Raw genomic sequence first — 25,548 nt, 5'->3', positions numbered from 1 at the left:
TCCCATATTGCGGTTGTATTCTTTACCAGCTGAGCCACAGGGAAAGCCCTAATGAACCCATAAAGAATAAAGCATGAGATTGCTGCTTTGCAGAATATTCAAAAAGAAGGGTGAGTGATGGGGTTCTGAGGAGAAGGCCCAGGAAGAGTACCTTTCCCCACTCACTATCTTTCAGGCTACGAATGAAAAGTAATCCAAAACAATCTTTTTAGCAACTGGTGTCAACATCAATAGTAAATTGAGTCATTTTTGCCTTGTATCCTTTCTATCCCAAGCTATCCCAACTTTTTCTTTAACTGTAAAGTATATTCATATAGATATATCTAAACTTTTAAGGTGGAAATCTTTCCTTTTTTAAACCCAAACAGATCTGTAACCTGCTGATGTTCCGGCATGTAATTTACAGCATATTTAGTCAGAACCCAGCGGTGCAGGGATCCCTCTACACTGCAGTGTTTGAATCTGAAGCCCAAGAAGCCTCGAGCACAGGATCCTTCTAAAGGCCTCCCTGTCCATTACCAACTCCCAGAGTTTACTCAAATTCATGTCCATTGAGTCAGTGATGCCATCCAACCATCTCCACCTAAGGAAAAACAACACCAAAATTCTGTGGTTTGGGTCTTTTTATATTACTAGCTTGTCCACAGCTAACTGGTCCATGAATTCATGCTAAGGCCAAAAGATTATGCATAAAGGCCAAAGTACTCCAGGGCACCATGGTTAAAGATGGATCAAAAGGAATGCCCCATATAGGATGGTGATTCCCCAGGTGGTACTAGTGGTAAAGAATCTGCCTGTCAATACAGGAGATAGAAGTGATGTGAGTTTGATCCCTGGGTTGGGAAGATCCCCTGGAGGAGGGCATGGCAACCCACTCCAGTGATCTTGCCTGGAGAATCCCATGGACAGAGGAGCCTGGGGGCTACAGTCTATAGGGCTGCCCAGAGTCGGACAGGACTGAAGCAACTTAGCACGCACATATTAGATAGTGGCCAGTAGACTCCGCTGGATGCACTCTCTCAGAAAGTACAAATACAAGTAGCACAGAGAGAGGCTCCCAAGCCCTGCTCTTGAATCAGGCGTGCCAGTGACCATCTGGAAGACAACGACCTGGAGTGGCTCGTTGCCAGCTGTGTACTTATGAGGAACCCTATCACTCCTGGCAGATTTCCCCTAACTATGTTCTGAGAAACAGAATTCTAAGAGATGACAATAGATACTGCTTGATAATAGTCTGGCAAATGCCGAATGCCGTGTCCTTTCCTGATTACTCGCAATGTCCACTTGCATGTTAAAGTCTCTTAGAAATCTTGCTCCAAAAAAAAAAAAGAGTTTAAGTCTTTTTCGCAGAGGGACCCACACTCTATTTTGAGGCACACACATAACTTCCAAAGTGTAGCACAGGATACCTGATTTGAGAAATAGCGACCTCTATGTATCTCTTTTCTCACAACTTACATAACTCGAAGTAAAAATTTGCCTTAATTATGGGACTTATAAACATCACTCTCAGCAAATGAGCCCCCAACTTGAGATAATGAAGCCATGGGCTCAAAATGAGACCAGATCCTTTTCTATAAAGCAGTTACTCAAATTGTAACATGAGTCAAAATTTTGGGTTCCAAAATTCTTAAGACTTCATGACTTCATTCAGGAATCCTAAAAACAACTGTGGTCATCATCCATTAAAAATGCAACTTTCACAGTGTTCCACAGACGGGGAGATAAAAGTCCTTTGGGCTGATTTATTTTCATTAGCGCCTTGCCAGTAAATATGTAAACAATTTTAAACCCGGGCAACACACATGCTGAGCATAATAAAACCCATCTTAATTGCTGCTCTACCAAGGAAAAGAACTCTGAGTACCTTGTCAAATAAATAAATGATCTATGTCTTTTCTTGTCACTTTTCGTCAGTAAGTTTAATAAACAAAATTGATGGTTTTGGAAAGAGTTTTAGGTCAGTTCTTCCAATTGTAACATTCCTTGACTTAAATATCAGTTACCACAGCATTCCAAACTTTGAAGCAAAAGATGTTTCCTGCATTTATTTTGACACATATCATAAAGCAGCATCAATAAAGCTCAGCCCATCAGCCCTGGCTGAAGTTTTTCCTGATACATGCCTGCTTTTACTTTTTACTTTTCTTCACCTCACTCCTTCCTCCTGCCAATCCCCACTTTGTCCCAGAGCATGACTCATTAAGCTCATGGTAGAATAATTACCTTGTTGTTTTTTTTTTTTAATCATTTGATGTCTGCAACATAATCTAAAAGGAAATGCATTTTATTTCATCTAAAAATTTGAATTAGGATCATGAATAACTGAAAAGGTTTTCTGCTGCTGCTGCTGCTGCTAAGTCGCTTCAGTCGTGTCCGACTCTGTGCGACCCCACAGATGGCAGCCCACCAGGCTCCGCCGTCCCTAGGATTCTCCAGGCAAGAATACTAGAGTGGGTTGCCAGTTCCTTCTCCAGTGCATGATAGGGAAAAGTGAAAGCGAAGCTGCTCAGTCGTGTCCGACTCTTAGCGACCCCATGGACTGAAGCCTGCCAGGCTCCTCCGTCCATGGGATTTTCCAGGCAAAAGAGTATTGGAGTGGGGTGTAGCAATGAGCAAACATACCTAATATATACTTTTTTTTTTCTTTTCTGGCCGCACCACAATGGAGGCACGTGGAACTCCCTGGCCAGGGATCGAACCTATGCCAGGGTCTTAACCCCTGGACCACAAGGGAAGTCCCAAACCAAACATGCCTAATATAGAAGAGGAAAGGTGAGAATAAACTCCAACAGTCACAGGAATAGAAAAATCATAGTCTGTAAAGATATATGTATGCATGTGCTAAGTCAATTCAGTCGTGTCTGACTCTTCGCGACCCTATGAACAGCAGCGTGCCAGGCTCCTCTGTCCATGGGATTCTCCAGGCAAGAATATTGGAGTGGGTTGCCATGCCCTCCTCCAGGGGATCTTCCTGACCCTGGGATTAAACCTGGGTCTCCTGCATTGCAGTCAGATTGTTTACCACTGAGCCACCAGGGAAGCCCCATAAAGATATATACTAGTGCTTTAATGGTGAATTCATCAAGACGTAAAACAAAAACAAAACAAAAAACCTTAATTCTCGCCTGCTCCCAAAATAAAATATTCCTGAAATTAGACACTCTTCTCCTATCACACATCAATCAATGTCTACTTTTGTAACTATCAGAATAACTGAGTAAGATTCCAACCACAAATCTATACATGGAAACATGGTTCGCTTTTACCCTCAAGAGCTAAAGAAGTAATGATTCTCGAATTTGGAAACTGCTATTTGGAAACTGCTAAGAGAGGAACACAGTAAAGATAGGCACAAGTTGCAATAACCTATTAGTATCAGTGACAAGAGAAAAAGAAAAGCTACCCCAAGGGAAAGAACATTCAAAGACAACGGAAAAAATGTGGGGAATTTAGTTTCCATCTGGCTCTTTGTGAATTGCTTTCATCTTTAGATTAAGCCCTTTATTGTGTCTGTTTGTATTTTGTTTCTGAAATGAGTGATAACATAAAGTCACTTAAATAATATCACTTAAAACATACTGAAAGAAGAGAAAAATATATAGTAGTTTTATGCTCTGGAGAAGGTGACCAGAAGGGTCAGTGAACACATCTGTGTAAAGCAACTGGAAGACCAGTGACTAATTTTGCATTCTGTTCCCAAAGTTTTGTCTCTCGCCCTGAATTAGTTCAGAGATAAATCAATCTATTAACATTCGAATAAGACTGGAAGCTGTATTTAAAAAAAAGAATTAGAATTTATAGCAGCACTTTCCTGATTTGATCACATCCCACCCCACCACACCCTACACCACCCCAGTCCCAAGGAATTCCTGTGACTTGCCAGAAGTAAACTGCATTTCTTTCCTTCTTTCTAACGGGTGCATATTTCCTAGCCACTCCCATAAAATGTTAGAGGTAGGCAAAATGACTTTGATAAAGCTTATACCAAAACAGATGAAATTTTACAGCATTCTTTCGAAATATATTGTCAAAGCTCGATTTTAGATTTTAGACACTCAAATTATTACAATTCAAATACGTGCAAGGGGATAAATGAAATTTTTTCTATTGAAAAACCCTTAATCTAAAGCAATTTTTCATTTTCCCTCAAACTTTGTTTCCAAAGAATTGAATTATACTAGAACCAATAATGATAATTTTTAGCTCTTATGTATTAGGTATAGTGCTATGTGCTTTACATGCATTATCTTTTTTAAACTCAATGACAAGTTCAAGAGACAGGAACTTTTATTATTCCCATTTTACAGATAAGGAAACTGAGGCTTGGAGAGATGGCTGATTTGCCCAAGTTCACACAGCTTTATCCATAATAAAGCTAAACCAGGATTAAATTCTGCTCTCTCATACCCCACTGCCCATACCCTTATACTGAAGAATTTTACTAAAGTAATAGGTATTACCACCTGCCCACAAAAGAAGAGTATAGGCATTCTAATCTGAATGTATAAATGCTAAGCTAAGGTTAATTCACAGGGAAATGTAATAAATAGGTGAATACACTTTAGGTGACTAGAAGATCTGAGAAATACTTTGATAATTTGATACTCACACCCTTCCTTATTAGCTAAAATACCTTTTTTTAAAAAAAAAAGCAAATGAGGTTTCAAATACGCTGCTATCCCACTGACTATTTCAGGGTGTCCATTTTACTTTCCCTGTACAGATAGAGCTGTAATGATAAAGGGATAAAGACAGGTGGACAACAAGGCTCTGGGCATTCAACGTATTTTTGTGCGTGTGTGCTAAGTCGCTTCAGTCGTGTCCAACAGTTAGCGACCCTATGAACTATAGTCTGACAGGCTCCCCTGTCCATGGGGTTCTTCCTATAATTTCAGTTTTAAGAAAAACCTACTCAAATCTGGGCATCAGATACGTGTTTTAACACATTTGGTTTAAGGAAGCTAAAGCTAAATTCAAAACCAGGGCTACACAAGGAAATCAATTGTCTAAGCTAAGATGCGATAGCCATTGCACTGGTAAAATTCAAGACGTACAAAAGGGTCTCCTGCTTGAAACATTTTCTGCTCTTGCCTGGATATTGTCATTACAGTTCTTCACACTGACCAAGATATCCACTAGGTACTGATTTCAGAAATTCAGATGACACTAAAAGCTGTTTGCTCTTTAGTATAAATTAGCTTGATTTGATTTCTTTCCTTTTCAACAGAAATGGAAGCTTCTAGCTATTCTCAACCCTGGCTAGAATCATCCACGAATATCTGAACATAATGCAAATGCCTGGGCCCCACCCCCAGAGATTGTGTGGTTCTGGGTAAACTAGGACCTAGGCAGCAGCACATTTTACAAGCACCCCAACTGGCCCTGGTATGTGCCAGGCTTGAGAATCACTGTTCAGACACTCTCTGCCTTCTGTAAAAAGAAGTAATAACATTTGCTGACCATGTCCGTATTTTCTGTGGTTTCCATCCTGGAAAGATTAAACTTTCTCACAGTAGGCTATATTAAGAGAGAGAGAAACTCTCATCACAAAATCTACTCTGAAATAAGAAACGAAAGTTATGTGGAAAGAAGGTTGGGGGGGGGAAGTCTGTTTTCGGTGATTTAAAAAGAAAAAAAAAAACATGTAATCTGACCTCTTTGGGATATAGGAGACATGATCCCATTTTCTTAAGTAATCCTTTAAATATGATTCACTTTGAACTACATACTTCTTAACTGCCTCTGTGTCTTTATCAAGTCTACCACAGCTGCCATATAAGAGTCAAACCTTAACCCGCAGACTCCAGTCATTCTGAGACTACTAGAATTTTGACTACAAAGTAGGTTCAACAACCAACAAATTCAATTGTTATTACTTTTCATGACATCTTATCAATAGTACAGATCAGCAATATGTGAGTCAACCCGGATGAAATACCTATATTTCAGGAAGCTAGGTCAGAACATTACTATTACTGTAAGAGGCTAAAAACAGACATCCAACTTGATCTAAGGTTCTTATAGGAAAATTTCACATATAAAATAGCTCTTTCCATTAAAATGTGAAACTTAGAAGAATTAACAATTAACACTCTCTGCTAGTAACTTTCTGTGCAATCAGATAGGTTGCTTAATATTCTGTAAGCCTCAATTTCTTCATTTTTAAAATGGGACTATTATTATGTCCCCTACTTCCCTTGAGATTTTCTTAAAGATTTTGTTACAATGCTCATGCCCTTGAAAAACTTCAAAACACAATACAAAGGTAAGCTGTCAGTAGACACTTAATCACAAGTTTTATGAGGGCAGAAATAGTTTCTCACAGATTTCTGCATTCTCAGAGCTTAGCACCATACCAAGCATATGGTAGGTACAAAGTAAATGAGTAATATTCATTAAATAAATGAATGTGTGTATTCTAACTCGCTTCAGTGGTGTCCGACTCTTTGTGACCCTATGGACTGTAGCCCACCAGGCTCCTCTGTCCATGGGATTCTCCAGGCAAGAGTACTGCAGTGGGTTGCCATGCTCTCCTCCAGGTGATCTTCCTGAACCAGGGATCAAACTCTCATCTCTTACATCTCCTGCATTGGCAAGCAGGTTCTTTACTACTAGGGCCTGCTGGGAAGCACTGTAAAATATATGATAGTATTGGAACTCACAGAAAACAGGGGCTAATGATTATAAGTAAAATGCTTTCTTGGGCTTTCTTCCCTCTACCACAAAAGCTACCATTGCCTTTATGAAATCAGTAATCATATATTTAACCTTTTTTTTTTTTTTGCCACTTTTTCCTATGAGCTAACGGAAAAACTGCTGAAGAGAAGCTTTCAGTGAATGTCAGATAAAATTCTCCGAGAATCAAGTAAGAGTATGTGGAGACCAGACACAATCTGCATTCATCCACCTATTCTTGGACTGTAAGCTTACATTCCACTCCTATCTCTAACACAAAAATGAAGTAGAAAACAACATGAAAAAGTGTATATTCTTCAACTTGGCCTCATAAGTGATGTTAAATGCCAGCGTTCTTGGTGTTGAAACCAATCTTTGTCTAATGAGCCAGAGAACAAACCAACTGAGGCATTTTTCAGGTTTTTTTGGAATAAAGTAACTCATCACATACTTATATTCATTAGACTTAGGCAAGAAGAAGGCCCTTGACTATTACACCACAACCACTTGCCTCTGAACTCTAGCTGAGCTAGCTAGGTCTGGGCTTCTCTCTAGAGAGAATGGTGACTGGTTCATGTCAGTGATACACCAATTCATCTTATCTCATCTTTTACTTTCAGAAACCAGGAATAAGTTTCCAAGACTCCTTGTATAGCAAGTATGCATTTTCTTTGGTTTTATTTAGAGTGTTTCTAAAAGGTTACCACTATGGTTCCTCCTTCCCATCCCCCTTCCAGTGAATCTGGGATTCTTGGACAGAAAAAAAGTTATCCAAAATGTGGTTGGATGAATTTTCTAGGTACCATCCATCCTAACAAGACTGTATTTTGGAGTAATTTATTAAAATATCATTGGTACTAACACATATGCCATAAAGAACTTTATTAAGTAACTTAACACACCTTTCTAAAATGACTTTACAATTATGCCCTTTATTGATAAGCTTTTAATAAGTTATGCCTTTATGAAGAAATTAGCACAACTGGAAACTGGTTTATGGTCCTGCTATACTTGTGCACTGATGATAGTATAGAGCAGAAAACAGTCCAGCAAAGAGCAGGTGTTCAACTTTCAACAGGTAGGAAGCCTTAGTAAACATTCAGATTATTGGCTCTGAGCTCAGATCAGTTGGATAAACAAAGAACTGCCCAAGTAAGGAAGGAGTTCCCTGTGTTTTTTGTCTGATCTTCCATTAATCAGTACCACATTCTAGAAGTTGGCTTTCCAAAGACAGACATAGTCCCATCCTTCTCCTCAGGGTCATCCCATATCTAGACTGAAGCAGGGGAGCCACAATTCAGAAGAGGATATTTTAAGAGGACATCCTGATACAGACTATCCACTATTTGTCTTATATTTAACCTACTCTTTTTTTTTCTTCTTTTTTTTTTACCGAAAGAACCCAGCTTTTATCCAGGGTAGCAACAAAACCTTGCTTAAAAACTACATTTCCTTGCCTCTCTTGCATTAGAATTGAGCATGTGATACAATTTGGCCAGTAAGAAATAGAAGTTGCTGTTAATGTGTCCAAAAGAGCTCCTTAAAAGGGGAGGCAGACTCTGGAGGCTTGCCCTCTTGTTGCTTTTGGCTCTTCACATTTTTTCCTGCCTGCAATGGGAACACGGTGGCTGGAGCCACAGTGGCCACCTCCAGAGCCTGAGAACGAGATCACACCTTCAGGCAGAGGAGAAACCTAGAAGGTCCTGGGTCCCTGATGAATCTGCTGAGTCACCACTGAGCTGTGTACTGCAGGATCTCTTCTGTGTGAGAGAAAAATAAACTCCCTTCTGTTTTAAGCCTCTAGTTTGGTGGTTCCTATTGGTTCATAGCAAAATATAATTTCTGACTGAAATAAGTCCAGTTCCAAAGTTTATCAATCATAACATAAGAGGACTTGAAATCATGTCATTTGAGAAAGGTTGGAGGAACTGGGGATTTACATCTGGAAAGAAGGAAGTGGAAAATATAGAAAATATGTATATTCAAAGTTGTGAGTCACTGATGTATGAAGAGCCACAGAAGCCAAATTAGAAAGGATAGAGGAGCAGACTTTAGCCCTAACTAAGAGATCTTTCATATGATAAGATCATGGATAGGGTTCCATCAGTGGAAGGGTTCAAGTAACAGGATGAATGTCTAATCCACGGGAATACAGTAAGGAGAAGAAAACACTAAATGAGGCTGTTGGGAAGGATGATGTTTACTTACATTTCCACACTCAATCCAGAGAGTCTATAAATCTATGAGTTCCTAATACCTAATCATCAACTCTCTCTAATATAACAAGTATTTTCTGAATGCCTGTGAAGTGGATTTTATTGCTTTCCTCTGTTTACTGTGTTTAATTCACCTAACTTATGCCATCTGTAGGCCTCTTTCAAGGACAACTGCCTTTTCACTTAATTTTGGAAGTGTCTTTAGCTTGTCAGAATTTGAAAAGAAATTCATTTGCAGCTAGAACAGACTAAGTAGAAGTTACAGACATTCGTTACATCTTAACCACATGCCAAGCACTGAGCCATGTGCTTTAAGTTCATGATCTATAATTTCACAACAATCCTATGAGGAAAACAGTTTCATTGCTTCCATTTTTAAATGAGAAAAATAAGGCCCAGGGAGTTTAAATAATCTTTCAAGATCACATAACTAAGGGTGATGCCAGAATGGAACTTGGCAATCAGACTCCAGAATCCCATACTCCTGACACCTATTCTATATCTGGCTTCAAAAAAAACATAGACATCTAAGGATCATACTAAAACCAAAAGTGAATTACAGGGACCATAAAATCAAAGTATGAAGTTAAATACCCTGTGGCTTTTTAATATTTCTTTTTGTAAATTTATTTATTTTTAATTGAAGGATAATTGCTTTACAGTACTGTATTGGTTTCTACCAAACATCAACAGGAATCAGACATGGGTTTATCCTTGTCCCTTTCCACTTGAACACATCTCCTTGAATATTTCTTTACCAATACTTTCTTCTTTTACATTCAATGTCACTTTATCCTTGTCTCTAAATATCACCTTGTAAAAAACAAATCTGAAATAATGCACGTTAAAAAGGCATATGGCAGCTATCTGACAAAGGCCAATACTTAGTCTCTGGATAAATTGGTGAGGGGTTATGAGGTCAGCCTTTCTCCACAAACAGGTACAATTACCTTTGTACGGCAAAGCAGCTCCAACCGCAATCTTCTCCCATAGATGACTGAGTGGAAGCCCACAGATTAGAAAACCTTGAAAGTATAAAAACACAGTAATTTTTCACAACAAATCTGACAACAAAACTTAAAAGTCAATATTTGAAATTAACTCAATATTTGAAAAACAAAACACCTCTTTTGCAAAGGTCCTAAACTTTTCTCTTACAGCATCGTTAACACAAGAATACAAATGGGTATGAGCTGGCACAGTATGTCATCATGAATCCTCGTCAGGACTTAAAATCTGTCCCTTAAAAGCTGAAATAACTGCTTAATTGTTTTTTTTAAAAATAGCCACTGACATTACAGCTGAACAAATTAAACATTACTTTATTAACTTTATTCTAACCTCTTTTTTTCTGGTTTTGTTTTTAAGTCATTTTGAAGCTCTATCCCATTTTGCCACTTGTTCTGATTCTGCGTTGTTCTGCCTGTTCTGCCTTGTTCTGCCTTGTTCTGCCCCTCTGATTCTGCCTTGCATGCCAATCAGTCAAGATAAACTCAGGTTAGAACTCTGAAACTGCGGACTTCAAATATGTCCAGACATATGCCATGCGTTTCATCTCACAAAAGCCTGGCACATTCTGCCCCCCCCCACCATGGAGACCATCCCGATTAGTGCAGCCTCTATAACCCTGATTACAGACAACGGAGACCCCGATGGTCATGAATACGATTTTCCCTCTCTTTACACTCAGTCAATGTGCATCAAGTAGTTAAATAAAATATACTTTGGGATTAGGTCTAAAAAGAATAAGGAGCAAAGAAGAGAGAGGCAGGAAGAAAGAGGGAGAAAGAGAGGAAGTAAGATCTGTAGAGATAAAAATAAATAAATAAAGGTGAAGCCAAGAAAGCTTGGTGATGGCTATCATTTTTTGGCAGGTGGATTTATGGTGTTAATGGCAAAGAGCAGAAAGCCAAGAGGAAGTCCTCCTCACTGACCTCAAAGATACATGCATCAATTACTGGCTTTGGTAAGTATGTCTCCTATAAGCAGTGGCCCTAGTCACCACCAAGGGGTCTACTGTGACTGAGCCTGTAAGTTAGGAACATCCTTCCTCCTGCCCCCAAGCCGTGCGTCTCACAGGGCCGCTCTGGGGCACCAATCGCCTTGCTCAGAACAGCCAGGGCAGTGGCAGTTTTTCTCTGCACATTGCGCCTTGGCCCTTTGCTCTCATAAGATAACCCTGCAGGTGCTGTTCTTTGCTTAGACTATCAGTATATTTAAAGGAGTTGCATTTTCCTAAACTACCAAACATGCAAGGGGCTGTGAAGTTATGACAGTTGCCAAGCAGTTTTTCTGGGGGCAAAATAACAGGAAGGAGAGAAGTCAGGTCTCCTTCCTGCTGCAGCCGAGGACCCAGCATGGCTGCCATCCCGAGAGGGAAAGAAAAATCACTGATCGGACTGTGTCTGCTCCGCATTCCAGCTGGACATTGCATCCTTTCTCTCCATCCTGAGCATGTGAGACAGGAACATGCTGACACACGTGGACACATGCTCGTTCCAAGTTTTACATTATAAACAATAACTCCTCGGCGATTCAGAACTAGCCACTGCAACAACACAGGGTCCTCCGAGACGCAATCATGCAATCAAAGCAAACAAGTAAACAAAACCTTCTGTGCAGCCAGAATACAAGTCACAATATTCCTCTCCCAGAGCTGGACAGTGAATCTCAGGAAAGACTGCCAGAGCTTTGCCCAGAATCCAGCTCATTCTAATTAAGACCTAGTTCTCAGCAGCTTGGCTATGTGGTACTATAGCCCACAGAGATCAGAAACAGAGAAATGAAAGCATGTGTACTGCCCAGGCAAATGTACTGACAGCGGTACAGAAACAGCTGGCTTTCAAGGAAAAGGCAGAGCTAACAGCAGCACACAAGCAAACCAAAACCAGTAACAACATAAGATACAAATGCAGGAGAAAATTACCTGCTTCAATGACTTCCTTAATATACTGCATAGCACAGTAAAATAAGTCATATTTTAATGACAATTCTGAATCATCAGGAAACATACAAAGCTTCAATACTTGGTGAAAGCTGAGGAGTTTTAACATTTTTTTTTAAAAAGTTATGTCACTTCAATAGGTAAAGTTTCATTTTCTGAAACTCCAATATTTTTCTTTAAGGTACATGGTTATTAGCTACCTAATAACTGGTCAGGGCAAAGCCAAGCCAGAAAAAGGGGAAACTGGATGAAAATGTCAAATTCAGATTACCATGCAGCAAAGCTGTCGATTTGAGAGAGGAGGGTGGAGGCCTAAAAGAGGGGATGTACTGAGAAGCTTGCCCCGAAGACAAGTCTTACTCTTCCAGAACATGGTGGCGGTTATTCATGTGCCCTACGTGGCCGCAATCACGCAGGTGGAGCAAAGAGGGACGATCATTCCTTCTACACAAAGAACTTAGAATAGTAGCATGAAATTCTAGCTGATCTGCAGGTTAAGAAGGCAGATTTCCAGGATCCACTCTTGGAGATGCTAGTTTGGAATGCCTGTCTGGATCCCTGGAGTCTGCATCTTTTAAACCTTGGCCAAGCTTGGTACCACTGACCTGAGAAGCTGTAGTCTGGGGAGGGGCTCTGAGTGCCTGAACTTGTCAGCTCTGCACCTCCCCCTGAAGGATCGCTGATCCAAAAGGCATGCGGTGCTGCCTCTGGGACACACTCTGTTCAGCCTGCCTCCCATGTGAACACACACAACCTACCTTCTCACAGGAGAGCCCAGTGAGACTCCGAGCTAGCACCCTAAGCAGCTGCAAGAGGTCAAGACAGAATAAGAAACATAAAACTAGCCACAACTTGTTTTTTTTATTATTATTTTTATAAGGTGATTGATCCCCACCCTCCACCACCAATGAAAAATATCTGAAAAAAATTAAAAGGAGATTGAATATTTTACTGCATCAAAAGCAGTTATAAGAAAAATACAGTTTTGGAAACTGACACTGGTGATCAGAATGTTCCAATTCTAACCACTTTCTAGCCTTCCAGCAGTCTGTTTAATAAGAATAAAAGCTCACACTTAGGTACTGCTTAGCCTGTTTATCCCTCAATGATTTATTCAGGTATTTGTACTCTCTATCTGGCTTCATTCTTTAATGAATCTCTTTTATTTTCTTTTATCAATTTAATTTCTCCACAGAAATATTACAATCTCCACAACTGCACAGATTTTTCAAATACAATCACACATAGACCAAGTCTTTAAAATAAAATGAATCACTAGTAATGAATTTGAATATACATACAAAACCTTCCAGAATGGGTAGAACCAAAGCCTGGCTATGCTTCTTTGGCATTTCAGCCATACTCATTACCTTTATGGTCTTTTTCCATTACATAGAAAGCAAACATTGATATCTCTGAGCACACAGAATATTTCTTCTGCACAAACTAAGTAAACTCTACTGTCAATGAGGGCAGCTTGTTTAACCTCTTCCCTTCTATTGCTAAACAGGTATACTACGTAGTGTGAGACTGAAGGGAAGGAAAAGATTAAAGTTTACAGTATTCTGTACCTTTCTGCAAGATTCCCATTATGAGTGCTAGAAAAGGCAAGAATAAAGTGCTTGCCTGATTTATCCAGAGATGCTATGAAAGTTTCCACACAATCATTAGATTCCAGCTCCTTGGAGGCTGAGATGGTAGCTTTTCATCTCTGATGTGTTTAAAACTGTAACAGCAGGATTGTAAATTTGGGACTCTATCCAGTTTCTAGAAGTTTCCAGCTCTCTTCATCAAATAACACCCTTTACATTATTACTGCATAGAAATACCCTGAAATTAAGTGAACTAAAAATCTCTAGAGCATAGTATGGCTTCTAAACACACTACTATATGAATGCATGTTTGATGAGTAGGATAGATTGGGCTCAGGGGAACTATGAAAAATATTTCTCTGGAGCCAACTGAAATAAATCTTAAGTGGATTATCTGAACAAAAATGAAAATCAGCTATTATCCTTTCCCTTGATTAATAGATATATTTTACATTTATTCTAAATAATCTACAAAGCTCCTTCTTCTACATATTGCCATCCCCACTTCCTAAAACATATCCTTTGAAGGCTATATTTACTACATTCATAGAGGCCTTACCCACACAGTCACTCAATACATATTTAATCAAGGAATGAATACACACCATTTAAAAAACCCAACTGAACATCTCAAGTATAGAAACAGAAAGATTTTTACAATTTAAGAAAATTACAGGAGAGAGTACAGGTTTTGCAGTGATTAGAACTGGGTTAGAAGTCTCGTTTGGGGCTAACTAATGTACAAGCCTCAAACATTCAGCTTTCCCATCCATCAAATGAGGTTAATACTATTTGCAGAGTTTCTAGAAAGATTAGAAATAATATCTGGGAATCTCTAAGCACAGTGTCTGCATATATCATTTTAATGATGATGATGAGTTTTCTTTAAAAAATAATACTAAGAGCACATTATTTCCATCATTTTGCATGTCCCAACTTTTTCTATGCCAGGTAATCCTACTAATATTTTATTTTGTTTGACATAACTTCCCAGCACAGTAGAGCAGCATATTCAGAAGAAATAAGAAAACACACTCCAAAGTAAAAATAAATAATTTTTAAGTCTTAGAATATCACTGAATCCCAATGTTTGGGACTGTACTGAGAGTTTCTCTTTATCCATCAAGAGTCTTGGATTGCAAGAATAGAAAGTTGAGTCAAAATGAATTTATCAGAAGGATACAGGGTAGTTCACAGAATTGGAGGAAATGCTTTATAATCTGGCCTTAGAGGATCTGACAGAACTAGGTCACTCTGGAGATCAGGGTGGAGGAACTAGGAGTGTGCTTTAGGGCAGCCAGGCGGAATGTTCCAACTCTAACCACTTTCTAATCTTTTGTCACTCTGCTAATCTTTTGTCACTCTGCGTAGTAATAAAGTTCACACTTGTATACTGCTTACCCTGTGCCAGTAATGCTTCTAAGTACTATGCATGCATTAAGTCAATCCTCACTTAATGAGGATTAATGAGACAGGGTAATTCTCAGGAAAAAGCAGTCTCATCAGTGTAGCTTGAGTCATGTTCCTATGCATCGGGTAAGGAGGTATCTCATCTGATAGCCCCACCAAGGTGAGATGGAATAGCCAACGCCATGGTAATTTTAGCAAAAGAAGGGTTAAGTGAGGCTGGGCAGACAAAATCCACAAATATCTACTACATTTGATAAAACCCATATGCCTGGCTCTGAAAGATTCTATGTCTCTATTTCTAGTTGGCAAAATATTTTCTATTAGTGATATGCCCTAATGAGCATTTAGAAAGTTCAAAAATAAAATGCCTATCTTCCAGAAGTGGAAGTTATATTTTGTCTTCTATTATATATGTGGATAGAAATACAGAAATACTTAAAATGAATATATGATTGCACACTGATTCCAGTGATTAATAAAATAAAAAACCATATATGTTTAACAACAACAACAACAACAAAAAGAAACTGTAACTTCAGTCAAGTTTAACATTCCTGACTTCACTGGGTCTAGGAACCATAGAAAAGAGGACGAAATTCTCCCTCTATTATCCCAGGATTAGTGAGATAAACATTCTCCCAATCTCTTATAAGTCCCTGGTAAAACAATCCCTTCACTGAGTTACTCAAATAAACGAGACTCCCATTACCAGAGAGAAAAAGACATTCTATTATCCTGAGTACTTTCATTTTCAAAAATCAATCCTGATGTTTGACCTGGAAAAGGGGGAAAAAACACAGTTGCTGCCAATAAATTATATGTGAGGTTCCTGCAGGAGAGTAGGAACAAAGTCAAAAGTTAAAGGTGAAAAGAATAAACAGTTGAAATTATTGCAAGAGTAGTCCTCATTTTTTCTAGTCAGAACCTGATTGTCATTACTACCATTTGAAGTAACTTAGAAACATGAAGAAACCTTAAAGTTTTCAACATATGAAGAATAATACAAAAGTTATACAATGATAATTAATATCCTTTAAGTTCAAGATGATATTCATTCTTTGTTTAGTCATTACACGTTCTTTGAAAGCCTGTGACACTTAACTTAATAGGATAATGTTAAAAGAACTAGATACGTGAATCGAAGCGTAAGTGCCTCACACCCCCTATTCTTAGATTTCCACTGATGTTCAAAGGGTTATCAAAGATGAGAAAGTCACTTTCAAATTAGAAACCATGGTAATAACGATCCACAAAGCAGAAACTTGGAGGAGTGTCAGCAATATATAAAGTAGATAATATATAAAGCAAACAAGAACAGTCAAGGAATAACTCTCAAATTCTCCAGCACCTAGTCATTTATTTGTAACGACAAGATCTAATAGCTGAGTGTTCTAAGACAGCAGAGAGTAAAAACACATCCCTTCAATTGGTATCTCAAAAATATGAATAAGCACCATTTGAAGCCCTCAAATTATTACAGAGGCCATATTAAGCTGTAAGATTGCAGTTGGGCGTAGCTGCAGCTTACATAAAGCATGAGGCAAGCTGGTTAAGAAACAGGCAGTCAAGAAGCCTGGACCCAGAAATCTGACACCTGCATAGCACCTTCATTAAATACGGAGAGAAAACACTGCACCATCAACCTTCCTCTCCTGGACTACACAGGTGTCTCTCTCCCTTCCTTCTCTCTGCACTCTACAGGAGAGGAATCTGCTAATCAACAAAATAACTAATATCAAGCTTAAGAAAGCTAAAATCTAACTTACCAGTGTGTGGGGAGACAACAAACATGAATAGCCCACAGCTCACAGAAAAATGAGAAACAGGGAGAAAAAAATACTACGATTGTTTTATAAAGACATTCTATGAATTGAATGAATTGAAGACAACATTCAAGATTTTTTAAAAATCAAACTTAAATACATACTATAGAGGGAAATACAAGTAAATGTTAGAAAACATGACCTTCATGTCCCCAATAAGATTAAGAATACATGAACTATAAAAGGTGAAATGGAGTTAGATTATAAATTAGATGGAAGTTTACTTGGTTAAAAGGCAGCAAAAAGAAAAGGGGGAGGTAATATCATAAGGAGACCAAAAGATGTAATATCATAACTTTAACCTATGTTGACGCTGCAGAAAATAAAATTAGAAATAATAAGGTAGCTGCACAAAGAGGAATGTATGATCATTTTTAATGCAGTATTTTTATTGGTTCCTCCCTTATTACTTTCTTAGCCCTTATTAAATAGTGAACCTATTAACATAAGAAACAGGAAACAACTTTAATATTTATCAGTGGTGGATAGTTTAAATAAATTATACTGTATCCAAACTGTGGAAAACTATGCAACTATCAAAAATGATGAATAGATTTTAATTTTATGACATTAAAATTTATCTAAAAATTGAAGAAATGTAAAATTGTATATTTTGATTGATTCCATTAAAAAATATGTACAGAGAGAAAATGAAAACAGAGGAAAGAGAACAATCCAAAACGATATGCCCCCAAAAGCTTAACATTTGTTAAACCAGGTTGTATAGATTACACATTTTTTCTTGTTTTCACTTTTCTCAAAATGATTTGAAAAAAGTAGCATTGTATTTAGTTTTTTTTAGTTAGGGGAGATGGTTTACACTTTTTGGTTATACTTACATGATCTTCCATTATTAAACCAAGAAATAATGAAAATGAAAGAATTAAGTATACAATTTCAATAAATTAGAAGGTAAAGCAAACCTAAAGAACAAAAAGAGGGACTTCCCTGGTGGTGCAGTGGGTAAGATTCCACACTCCTAATGCAGGCGGCATGGTTCCAGCCCTGGTGGGAAAACTAGATCATTTCTGCAAGCATGCTGCAACTAAGAGTCTACATGCTGCAACTAAGAAGCCTGACTGCTGCAACTAACGATCCTGCATGCCTCATGAAAACCCAGTGCAGCCAAAGAAAATAGCATATTTTTTTAAAAGAACAAAAAAGAAGTATAAAGGTAAAAATATATCTTAATAAATTCAAAAATAGAAAAATAAAATAAAAAACAAATCCATGAACAAATCCTTTGGATAAAAATAAGCTTTAGGAAAAGTTAAGAATGAGTAAGGAGACAAATCAACAGATACAGGGAGATTTTTTTTTCCCCATTGCTAAAGTACGTACATGCAATTTTATGAAAAATAAACTTGAAGTGTGAATAAAACTGATACGCTTAAAGGAAAACATACCAACTTCCAAAATTCAATCAAGAAGATAGAGGCAACCTCAACAGATCAATGATTATGAAAAGAATTTAAGACTTTGTCAAAGATCATTTCCAGAATATGGTTCCAGGTCCCTTTTATTTTTATGTACAAATTATAGAAAATGTCCAAGGAATTGATGATTTTTCAAACTACCAGTGATTGCTTTCACAGGCTGGAAAAGAATATAAAACTTCTGGACAACATTTTAATAAACCAATTTACCCCTAACTCCCACATTAGGCAAAAGTAAGACGGTAAGTGTTGTAAGAGGGCATCAGAGGGCAGACACACTAAAACTAAAATTACAGAAAACTAGCTAATCTGATCACACGGACCACAGCCTTGTCTATCTCAATAAAACTAAGCCATGCCGCGTGGGGCCACCCAAGACGGATGGGTCATGGTGGAGAGGTCTGACAGATTGTGGTCCACTGGAGAAGGGCATGGCAAACCACTTCAGTATTCTTGCCTTGAGAACCCCATGAACAGTATGAAAAGGCAAAAGGATAGGACACTGAAAAATGAACTCCCCAGGTCAGTAGGCGCCCAATACGCTAATGGAGATCAGTGGAGAAATAACTCCAAAAAGAATGATGGGATGGAGCCAAAGCAAAAACGATACCCAACTGTGGATGTGACAGGTGATAGACGCAAAGTCCAATGCTGTAAAGAGCAATATTGCATAGGAACCTGCAATGTTAGGTCCATGAATCAAGGCAAACTGGAAGTGGTCAAACAGGAGATGGCAAGAGTGAACGTCGACATTCTAGGAATCAGCGAACTAAGATGGACTGGAATGGGTGAATTTAACTCAGATGACCATTATATCTACTACTGTGGGCAAGAATCCCTTAGAAGAAATGGAGTAGCCATCATGGTCAACAAAAGAGTCCAAAATGCAGTACTTGGATGCAATCTCAAAAACGACAGAATGATCTCTGTTCGTTTCCAAGGCAAACCATTCAATATCACGGTAATCCAAGTCTATGCCCCGACCAGTAACACCGAAGAAGCTGAAGTTGAACGGTTCTATGAAGACCTACAAGACCTTCTAGAACTAACACCCAAAAAAGATGTCCGTTTCATTATAGGGGACTGGAATGCAAAAGTAGGAGGTCAAGAAACACCTGGTGTAACAGGCAAGTTTGGCCTTGGAGTACAGAATGAAGCAGGGCAAAGGCTAATAGAGTTTTGCCACGAGAACGCACTGGTAATAGCAAACACCCTATTCCAACAACACAAGAGAAGACTCTACACGTGGACATCACCAGATGGTCAACACCGAAATCAGATTGATTATATTCTTTACAGCCAAAGATGGAGAAGCTCTATACAGTCAGCAAAAACAAGACCAGGAGCAGACTGTGGCTCAGATCATGAACTGCTTATTGCCAAATTCAGACTTAAATTGAAGAAAGTAGGGAAAACCACTAGACCATTCAGGTATGACCTAGATCAAATCCCTTATGTGTATACAGTGGAAGTGACAAATAGATTTAAGGGACTAGACCTGACCTGATGAACTATGGACAGAAGTTCATGACATTGTACAGGAGACAGGGATCAAGAAAATCCCCATGGAAAAGAAATGCAAAAAAGCAAAATGGCTGCCTGAGGAGGCCTTCCAGATAGCTGGGAAGAGAAGAGAAGCGAAAAGCAAAGGAGAAAAGGAAAGATATTCCCATCTGAATGCAGAGTTCCAAAGAATAGCAAGGAGAGATAAGAAAGCCTTCCTCAGCGATCAGTGAAAAGAAATAGAGGAAAACAACAGATTGGGAAAGACTAGAGACCTCTTCAAGAAAATTAGAGATACCAAAGGAATATTTCATGCAAAGATAGGCTCAATAAAGGACAGAAATGGTATGGACCTAACAGAAGCAAAAGATATTAAGAAGAGGTGGAAAGAATACACAGAAAAACTGTACAAAAAAGACCTTCACAATCCAGATAATCACGATGGTGTGATCACTCATCTAGAGCCAGACATCCTGGAATGTGAAGTCAAGTGGGCCTTAGAAAGCATCACTACGAACAAAGCTAGTGGAGGTGATGGAATTCCAGTTGAGCTATTTCAAATCCTCAAAGGTGATGCTGTGAAAGTGCTGCACTCGATATGCCAGCAAATTTGGAAAACTCAGCAGTGGCTACAGGACTGGAAAAGGTCAGTTTTCATTCCAATCCCAAAGAAAGGCAATGCCAAAGAATGCTCAAACTACCACACAATTGCACTCATCTCACATGCTAGTAAAGCAATGCTCAAAATTCTCCAAGCCAGGCTTCAGCAATACGTGAACCGTGAACTTCCAGATGTTCAAGCTGGTTTTAGAAAAGGCAGAGGAACCAGACATCAAATTGCCAACATCTGTTGGATCATTGAAAAAGCAAGAGAGTTCCAGAGAAACATCTATTCCTGCTTTATTGACTATGCCAAAGCCTTTGACTGTGTGGATCACAATAAACTGTGGAAAATTCTGAAACAGATGGGAATACCAGACCATCTGACCTGTCTCTTGAGAAACCTGTATGCAGGTCAGGAAGCAACAGTTAGAACTGGACATGGAACAACAGACTGGTTCCAAATAGGAAAAGGAGTATGTCAAGGCTGTATATTGTCACCCTGCTTATTTAACTTATATGCAGAGTACATCATGAGAAACGCTGGGCTGGAAGAAACACAAGCTGGAATCAAGATTGCCAGGAGAAAGATCAATAACCTCAGATATGTGGATGACACCACCCTTATGACAGAAAGTGAAGAAGAACTAAAGAGCCTCTTGATGAAGGTGAAGGAGGAGAGTGAAAAAGTTGGCTTAAAGCTCACCGTTCAGAGAACTAAGATCATGGCATCTGGTCCCATCACTCCATGGGAAATAGATGGGGAAACAGTGGAAACAGTGTCAGACTTTATTTTTTTGGGCTCCAGAATCACTGCTGATGGTGACTGCAGCCATGAAATTAAAAGACGCCTACTCCTTGGAAGGAAGGTTATGGCCAACCTAGATAGCATATTTAAAAGCAGAGACATTACTCTGCCAACAAAGGTCCGTCTAGTCAAGGCTATGGTTTTTCCAGTGGTCATGTATGGATGTGAGAGTCGGACGGTGAAGAAAGCTGAGCGCCGCAGAATTGATGCTTTTGAACTGTGGTGTTGGAGAAGACTCTTGAGAGTCCCTTGGACTGCAAGGAGATCCAATCAATCCATCCTAAAAGAGATCAATCCTGGGTGTTCATTGGAAGGTCTGATGTTGAAGCTGAAACTCCAATACTTTGGGCACCTCATGTGAAGGGTTGACTCATTGGAAAGACCCTAATGCTGGGAAGGATTGGGGGCGGGAGGAGAAGGGGACGACAGAGGATGAGATGGTTGGATGGCATCACCGACTCGATGAACATGGGTTTGGGTAGACTCCGGGAGTTGGTGATGGACAGGGAGGCCTGGCGTGCTGCAATTCATGGGGTCGCAGAGAGTCGGACACGACTGAGCGACTGAACTGAACTGAAAAAAATTTAAAACACATATTTGAAAAAGATTCGTATACGTAAAATTCCAGCAGAGACAAACCAAGAATCGTCTTCTCAGGACTGTTTTTTTCTCTCCCTGCAGAATAAGCTTCTTGAGAGTCACTGCAGCCCCTGGTGTGGACTCAGTGTGGACAGACCTCACACAGTTTTAGTTCCTGTTGAATATCAATGGATTTGAATTGCTAGAAGGCCAGAGGGCTTAATTCAATGACCAGAAGCACCTGGGTCTCAGCGTCTCTCTGAGAAAAGCTTCCATCACTATATTTTAAACACACAAAGAAAACTAGAGGAGGACTAAAAGATTCAGTGGAAGAAGATTTACTTCTGATTGGAAGGATGAGGAATCAGGAAAGAGATGGTGGCATCTGAGTTGGTATTTCAAAGATAGAGTTCAGACATGTTTGCATTATTACACATGGGGAGGAACGTAACAGTTGAGGAAGAACAAGAACCCAGGTCCTGTCAATCGCAAGATATTGTCCCACGTAGGACCGCCAGCTGAGATACGTGCCACTCAGTTAAATTTGAATTTCAGATAAGCAAATAATTTTTAGTATGTGCATGGTAAGTCGTTTCAGTTGTGTCCGACTCTTTGAGACTCTATGGACTGTAGTCTGCCAGGCTCCTCTATCCATACGATTCTCTAGGCAAGAATACTGGAGTGGGGTACCATGCCCTCCTCCGGGGGATCTTCCCCACCCAAGGATGGAACCCACGTCTCTTGCTGCTCTGGCGTTAGAGGCAGCTTCTTTATTGCTGAGCCACAAGGGAAGCCCAATTTTTAGTGTAAATATGCCCCAAATGTGCAACCTTTGGTAGAAACCACCATAGAACTAGGAATGGAATACCAGAAGGTTCAGCAGGAAAACCTTTGACTTGCTCTTTGGACATTCAGAGCATGATTTTGTTTTGCTTTTCCTCCATTCCTTAGCCCTCAACTCACAACAATTCAGAGAGATACACTGGAAGTACAATCTAGGCACATAACCCCGGGCTAAGAAAAGGGAAGGACTCCAGAGTACCTTCAGAAGGCAGTCCTAGAGAAGCATGTGTGTAGTGAGTCCTGCTCCGGTCACCACCAGGACACAGTGTGCACCAAGCTCTCAGAACTGGCAACTGCCCACTGGGCCAGGCCAGTGAGCAAAGAGCCAGGCTGAAGGCAGAGAACCCAGGAGCTTGGCAACGACAGTCACTTTTCCTGGACATATCACTGAATTGTGAGTTTGAAAAGGGAAAGAGAGCTAACCATTATGGTATTTGGGATTTCCACAAAACTGTGTCCAAAGACAGCTGTGATAAATATTTCACAAGAACAGGTAATTCCAGAAACAACCACTGTAGAGCACAGTGGTTTAAAAAATGGGGTCTGAAGTCAGAGCTGGGTGTTAATCCCGACCCTGCCCACTGTGAGTCAAATGACCTTGGACAGAGTGTAAGTCATCTCTGCAGACTCAGTTTCCTTTCTGTAAAATGGGAAAAATCACAAGGTTATTAAATGAGATAATACATTAAAAAAGTACCTAGCTCATGGGCTTCCCAGGTGGCTCAGTGGGTAAAGAATCCACCTGTGACACAGAAGTTTGTGGGTTAAATCCCTGGGCCAGGAAGATCCCTTGGACAGGGGACTGGCCACCCACCCCAGCACTCTTGCCTGGAGCATCCCATGCACAGAGGAGCCTGGTGGGCTACAGTCCATGGGGTTGCAAAGAGTCAGACACAACTGAAGTGACTGAGAACACACGCATGCACATCTAGCTTGCAGAATTTACTTAGTAAGAGGTAATCACTCTAATATTCCAGTATGTTCTAAATGTAACCAAAGGCAAAAGAAATGACAAGCGAAGTTAGAACTGTTGTTCTTCTCAGTGTTTCCTTAGACCACTGAGAGAACTCAGGAATCATGTGGTCCGGAATCAAAGGGCCATCATCTGGGACCCATTCCAGCATCCCTAGGCATCCAGTGTCTCTAGAGTGCTCGGAGTGTTCTCAGGTTCCCACTGTTAGAAGAGGAAACCAGAGTTACCCACAGAGCAGGGAGGGGTGGGGAAATACGTTCCAGTCCCTGAGCAACTTCAAAATATAAGAATTTTCAGAAGCAGGGAATTTGTGAGATTCCAAGAAGATATTTGAGAACGTTCTTCCCCCAGAGGGAAGAAACTAGGTCATGTGCTCTTAACCCAATGAGGTTTAGGGTCACAGTGGAAGGAAAGAGAAGATAGTTGGCCTTAATTAGCTCCCAAAAAAGCCCAGGACTCCTGGGATTAATCCAAAAGCAAGCAGAACTTCTAGTGGAGAGATCCAAGCTCCCAAATTCTAAGTACTAGTTTCGGTAGGATGAAACCAAATCTAGGACAGCTTCTGAACAATTACCATTTTAACTAGCACTTCCATGCTATAAGAACTAAATTTACCCCTACCACAACTCCTGTTTATAGAAAAGGCTCAGTCGCCACCAGAAAGTACGCTCTGTGAAGGGACGGACTGTTTCTGCCCTTTTTACTGCATATGCCCAAGGAATGGCAGCGTGCCTGGCACATAGCTGGTACTTAATATTCATTGAACTGAATCATTCAAAGCTACACAGCGAGTTAGTGGAAGGAGCTGGGATTTGAACCTAGTCTGATGCTCAGAACCACACTGACCCCTGTGACATACTGCCAGGCAAAGCACACAGGCCAGAAGCCATCACAACGCAAATTTTTGCCCTGGCTCTCTCCCTCCGAGCTCTCCTGGGGTCCACCAAGTTTTTCTACCAACTGGGAAAACCACTTGGAAGGGCACCCTGTGGAGAATCTATGGAGCAAAACATGTGGCAGATACTGCTCATGATCTCTCAAGTATCTTATTTTTCCCTTGATCTATCCATTCACCTATAAGAAATATTTGGTAGCTTAACTATCGTGAAGATTTCATAAGTGTACATAAGTCTACTAGATGGGGCTTCCATTAAAGCTATTGTGATACTGTTCAGTTTGAATATTAATAACATGAAATTCCACTCAATCATTTTAATAACAGGGCCTTCCTCTGCTCTGCAGTGAGGTCCTCAGTGTGGATTAGAAAATGTGTCTGTAAAACCACACGGAATCATGAATTGACCACAGCCCCTGACAACAGCAGAGCTTTTGCTGTCTACATACTGCTTCCCTGATGGCTCAGATGGATGAACTTTTACCTTTGAGTTTCCCTTTTCTTCCTGTCTAGAGGTGAAACAGCTGTCCTGAGAGAATAGGGACCGAAGCCTCAAGCTAAGGCTAGTGAAACAGGAAGCTACAAGGAACCTGATAACTAGTCCCTGGTAACTATCTGGAGAGGCTGCACCTGCCTTGGCCTGCCCACCTGCTGATTTCTTGCTTTGGGAGAAAAATAAATCTCTATTTGGTTGACCTGACATTGCATGGTTTCTTCAGATGCTGCTTGCAATTACTGAGCGACAGTATTCATAAGCAAAGCATAAAGAAGAGAACACTGCACCTTTCCTCAAAAAATCTTCAGTTTTAAGACCCAAGCCTCCCTAGTCTTATCTCCTACTACAGCCTTTCATAAACACATCCTTCCAACCCCAGCAGGCTCTTTCCCTTATTCCAAATAAGCAATGTATTTTAAGATTAATGCTCTTTTCCTAACCTGATATATCTTTCTTCCACAATTTCTTATAGGCCTTGGAAGATTCAAAGAATTTATGTTGATCACAGTGGCCAGTGGAAGACTTGAGAAGAAAATTTGTCTTCTAAATATAAGCCAGATGCTTTTGCCTTAAATACCCATTTCTGGAGTAGGAAAATCAAATGCTTTGGTAAGAGACTTGATTTACTATTGGTTTTTTTTTTTTAATATGAAAGACCATCACCTTTAAAAAATGATTAATAAGTTATATATTTGGAATGTTAGAATGGAAAAGCTCATTTACAACAGTGGTTATGAGAAAAATAAAACTTT

The 25,548-nt window shown here is 39.7% G+C and overlaps 1 protein-coding gene across 9 annotated transcripts in view; it reads right to left on the bottom strand.

The window, feature by feature from the left end:
* LOC145509620 (uncharacterized) overlaps positions 1 to 25,548 on the bottom strand; it is a 533,964-nt gene that overhangs the window by 227,550 nt on the left and 280,866 nt on the right. For all 9 annotated transcript variants that reach the window (XR_014056245.1, XR_014056241.1, XR_014056240.1 and 6 more), the window contains one exon: positions 9,845 to 9,919. Coding sequence is in view for 3 of the 9 variants with exons in the window: in XM_081498842.1 (XP_081354968.1) it covers positions 9,845 to 9,919 (75 nt within the window). In the remaining 6 variants the exon portion in view is untranslated. The remainder of the gene's footprint in view (positions 1 to 9,844; positions 9,920 to 25,548) is intronic.

Source organism: Giraffa tippelskirchi, chromosome 6, assembly GCF_054371585.1.
Source record: "Giraffa tippelskirchi isolate mGirTip1 chromosome 6, T2T-mGirTip1v1.2.pri, whole genome shotgun sequence".
Taxonomy (NCBI): Eukaryota; Metazoa; Chordata; class Mammalia; order Artiodactyla; family Giraffidae; genus Giraffa; species Giraffa tippelskirchi.
This window is presented reverse-complemented; position numbering and strand designations above follow the sequence as displayed.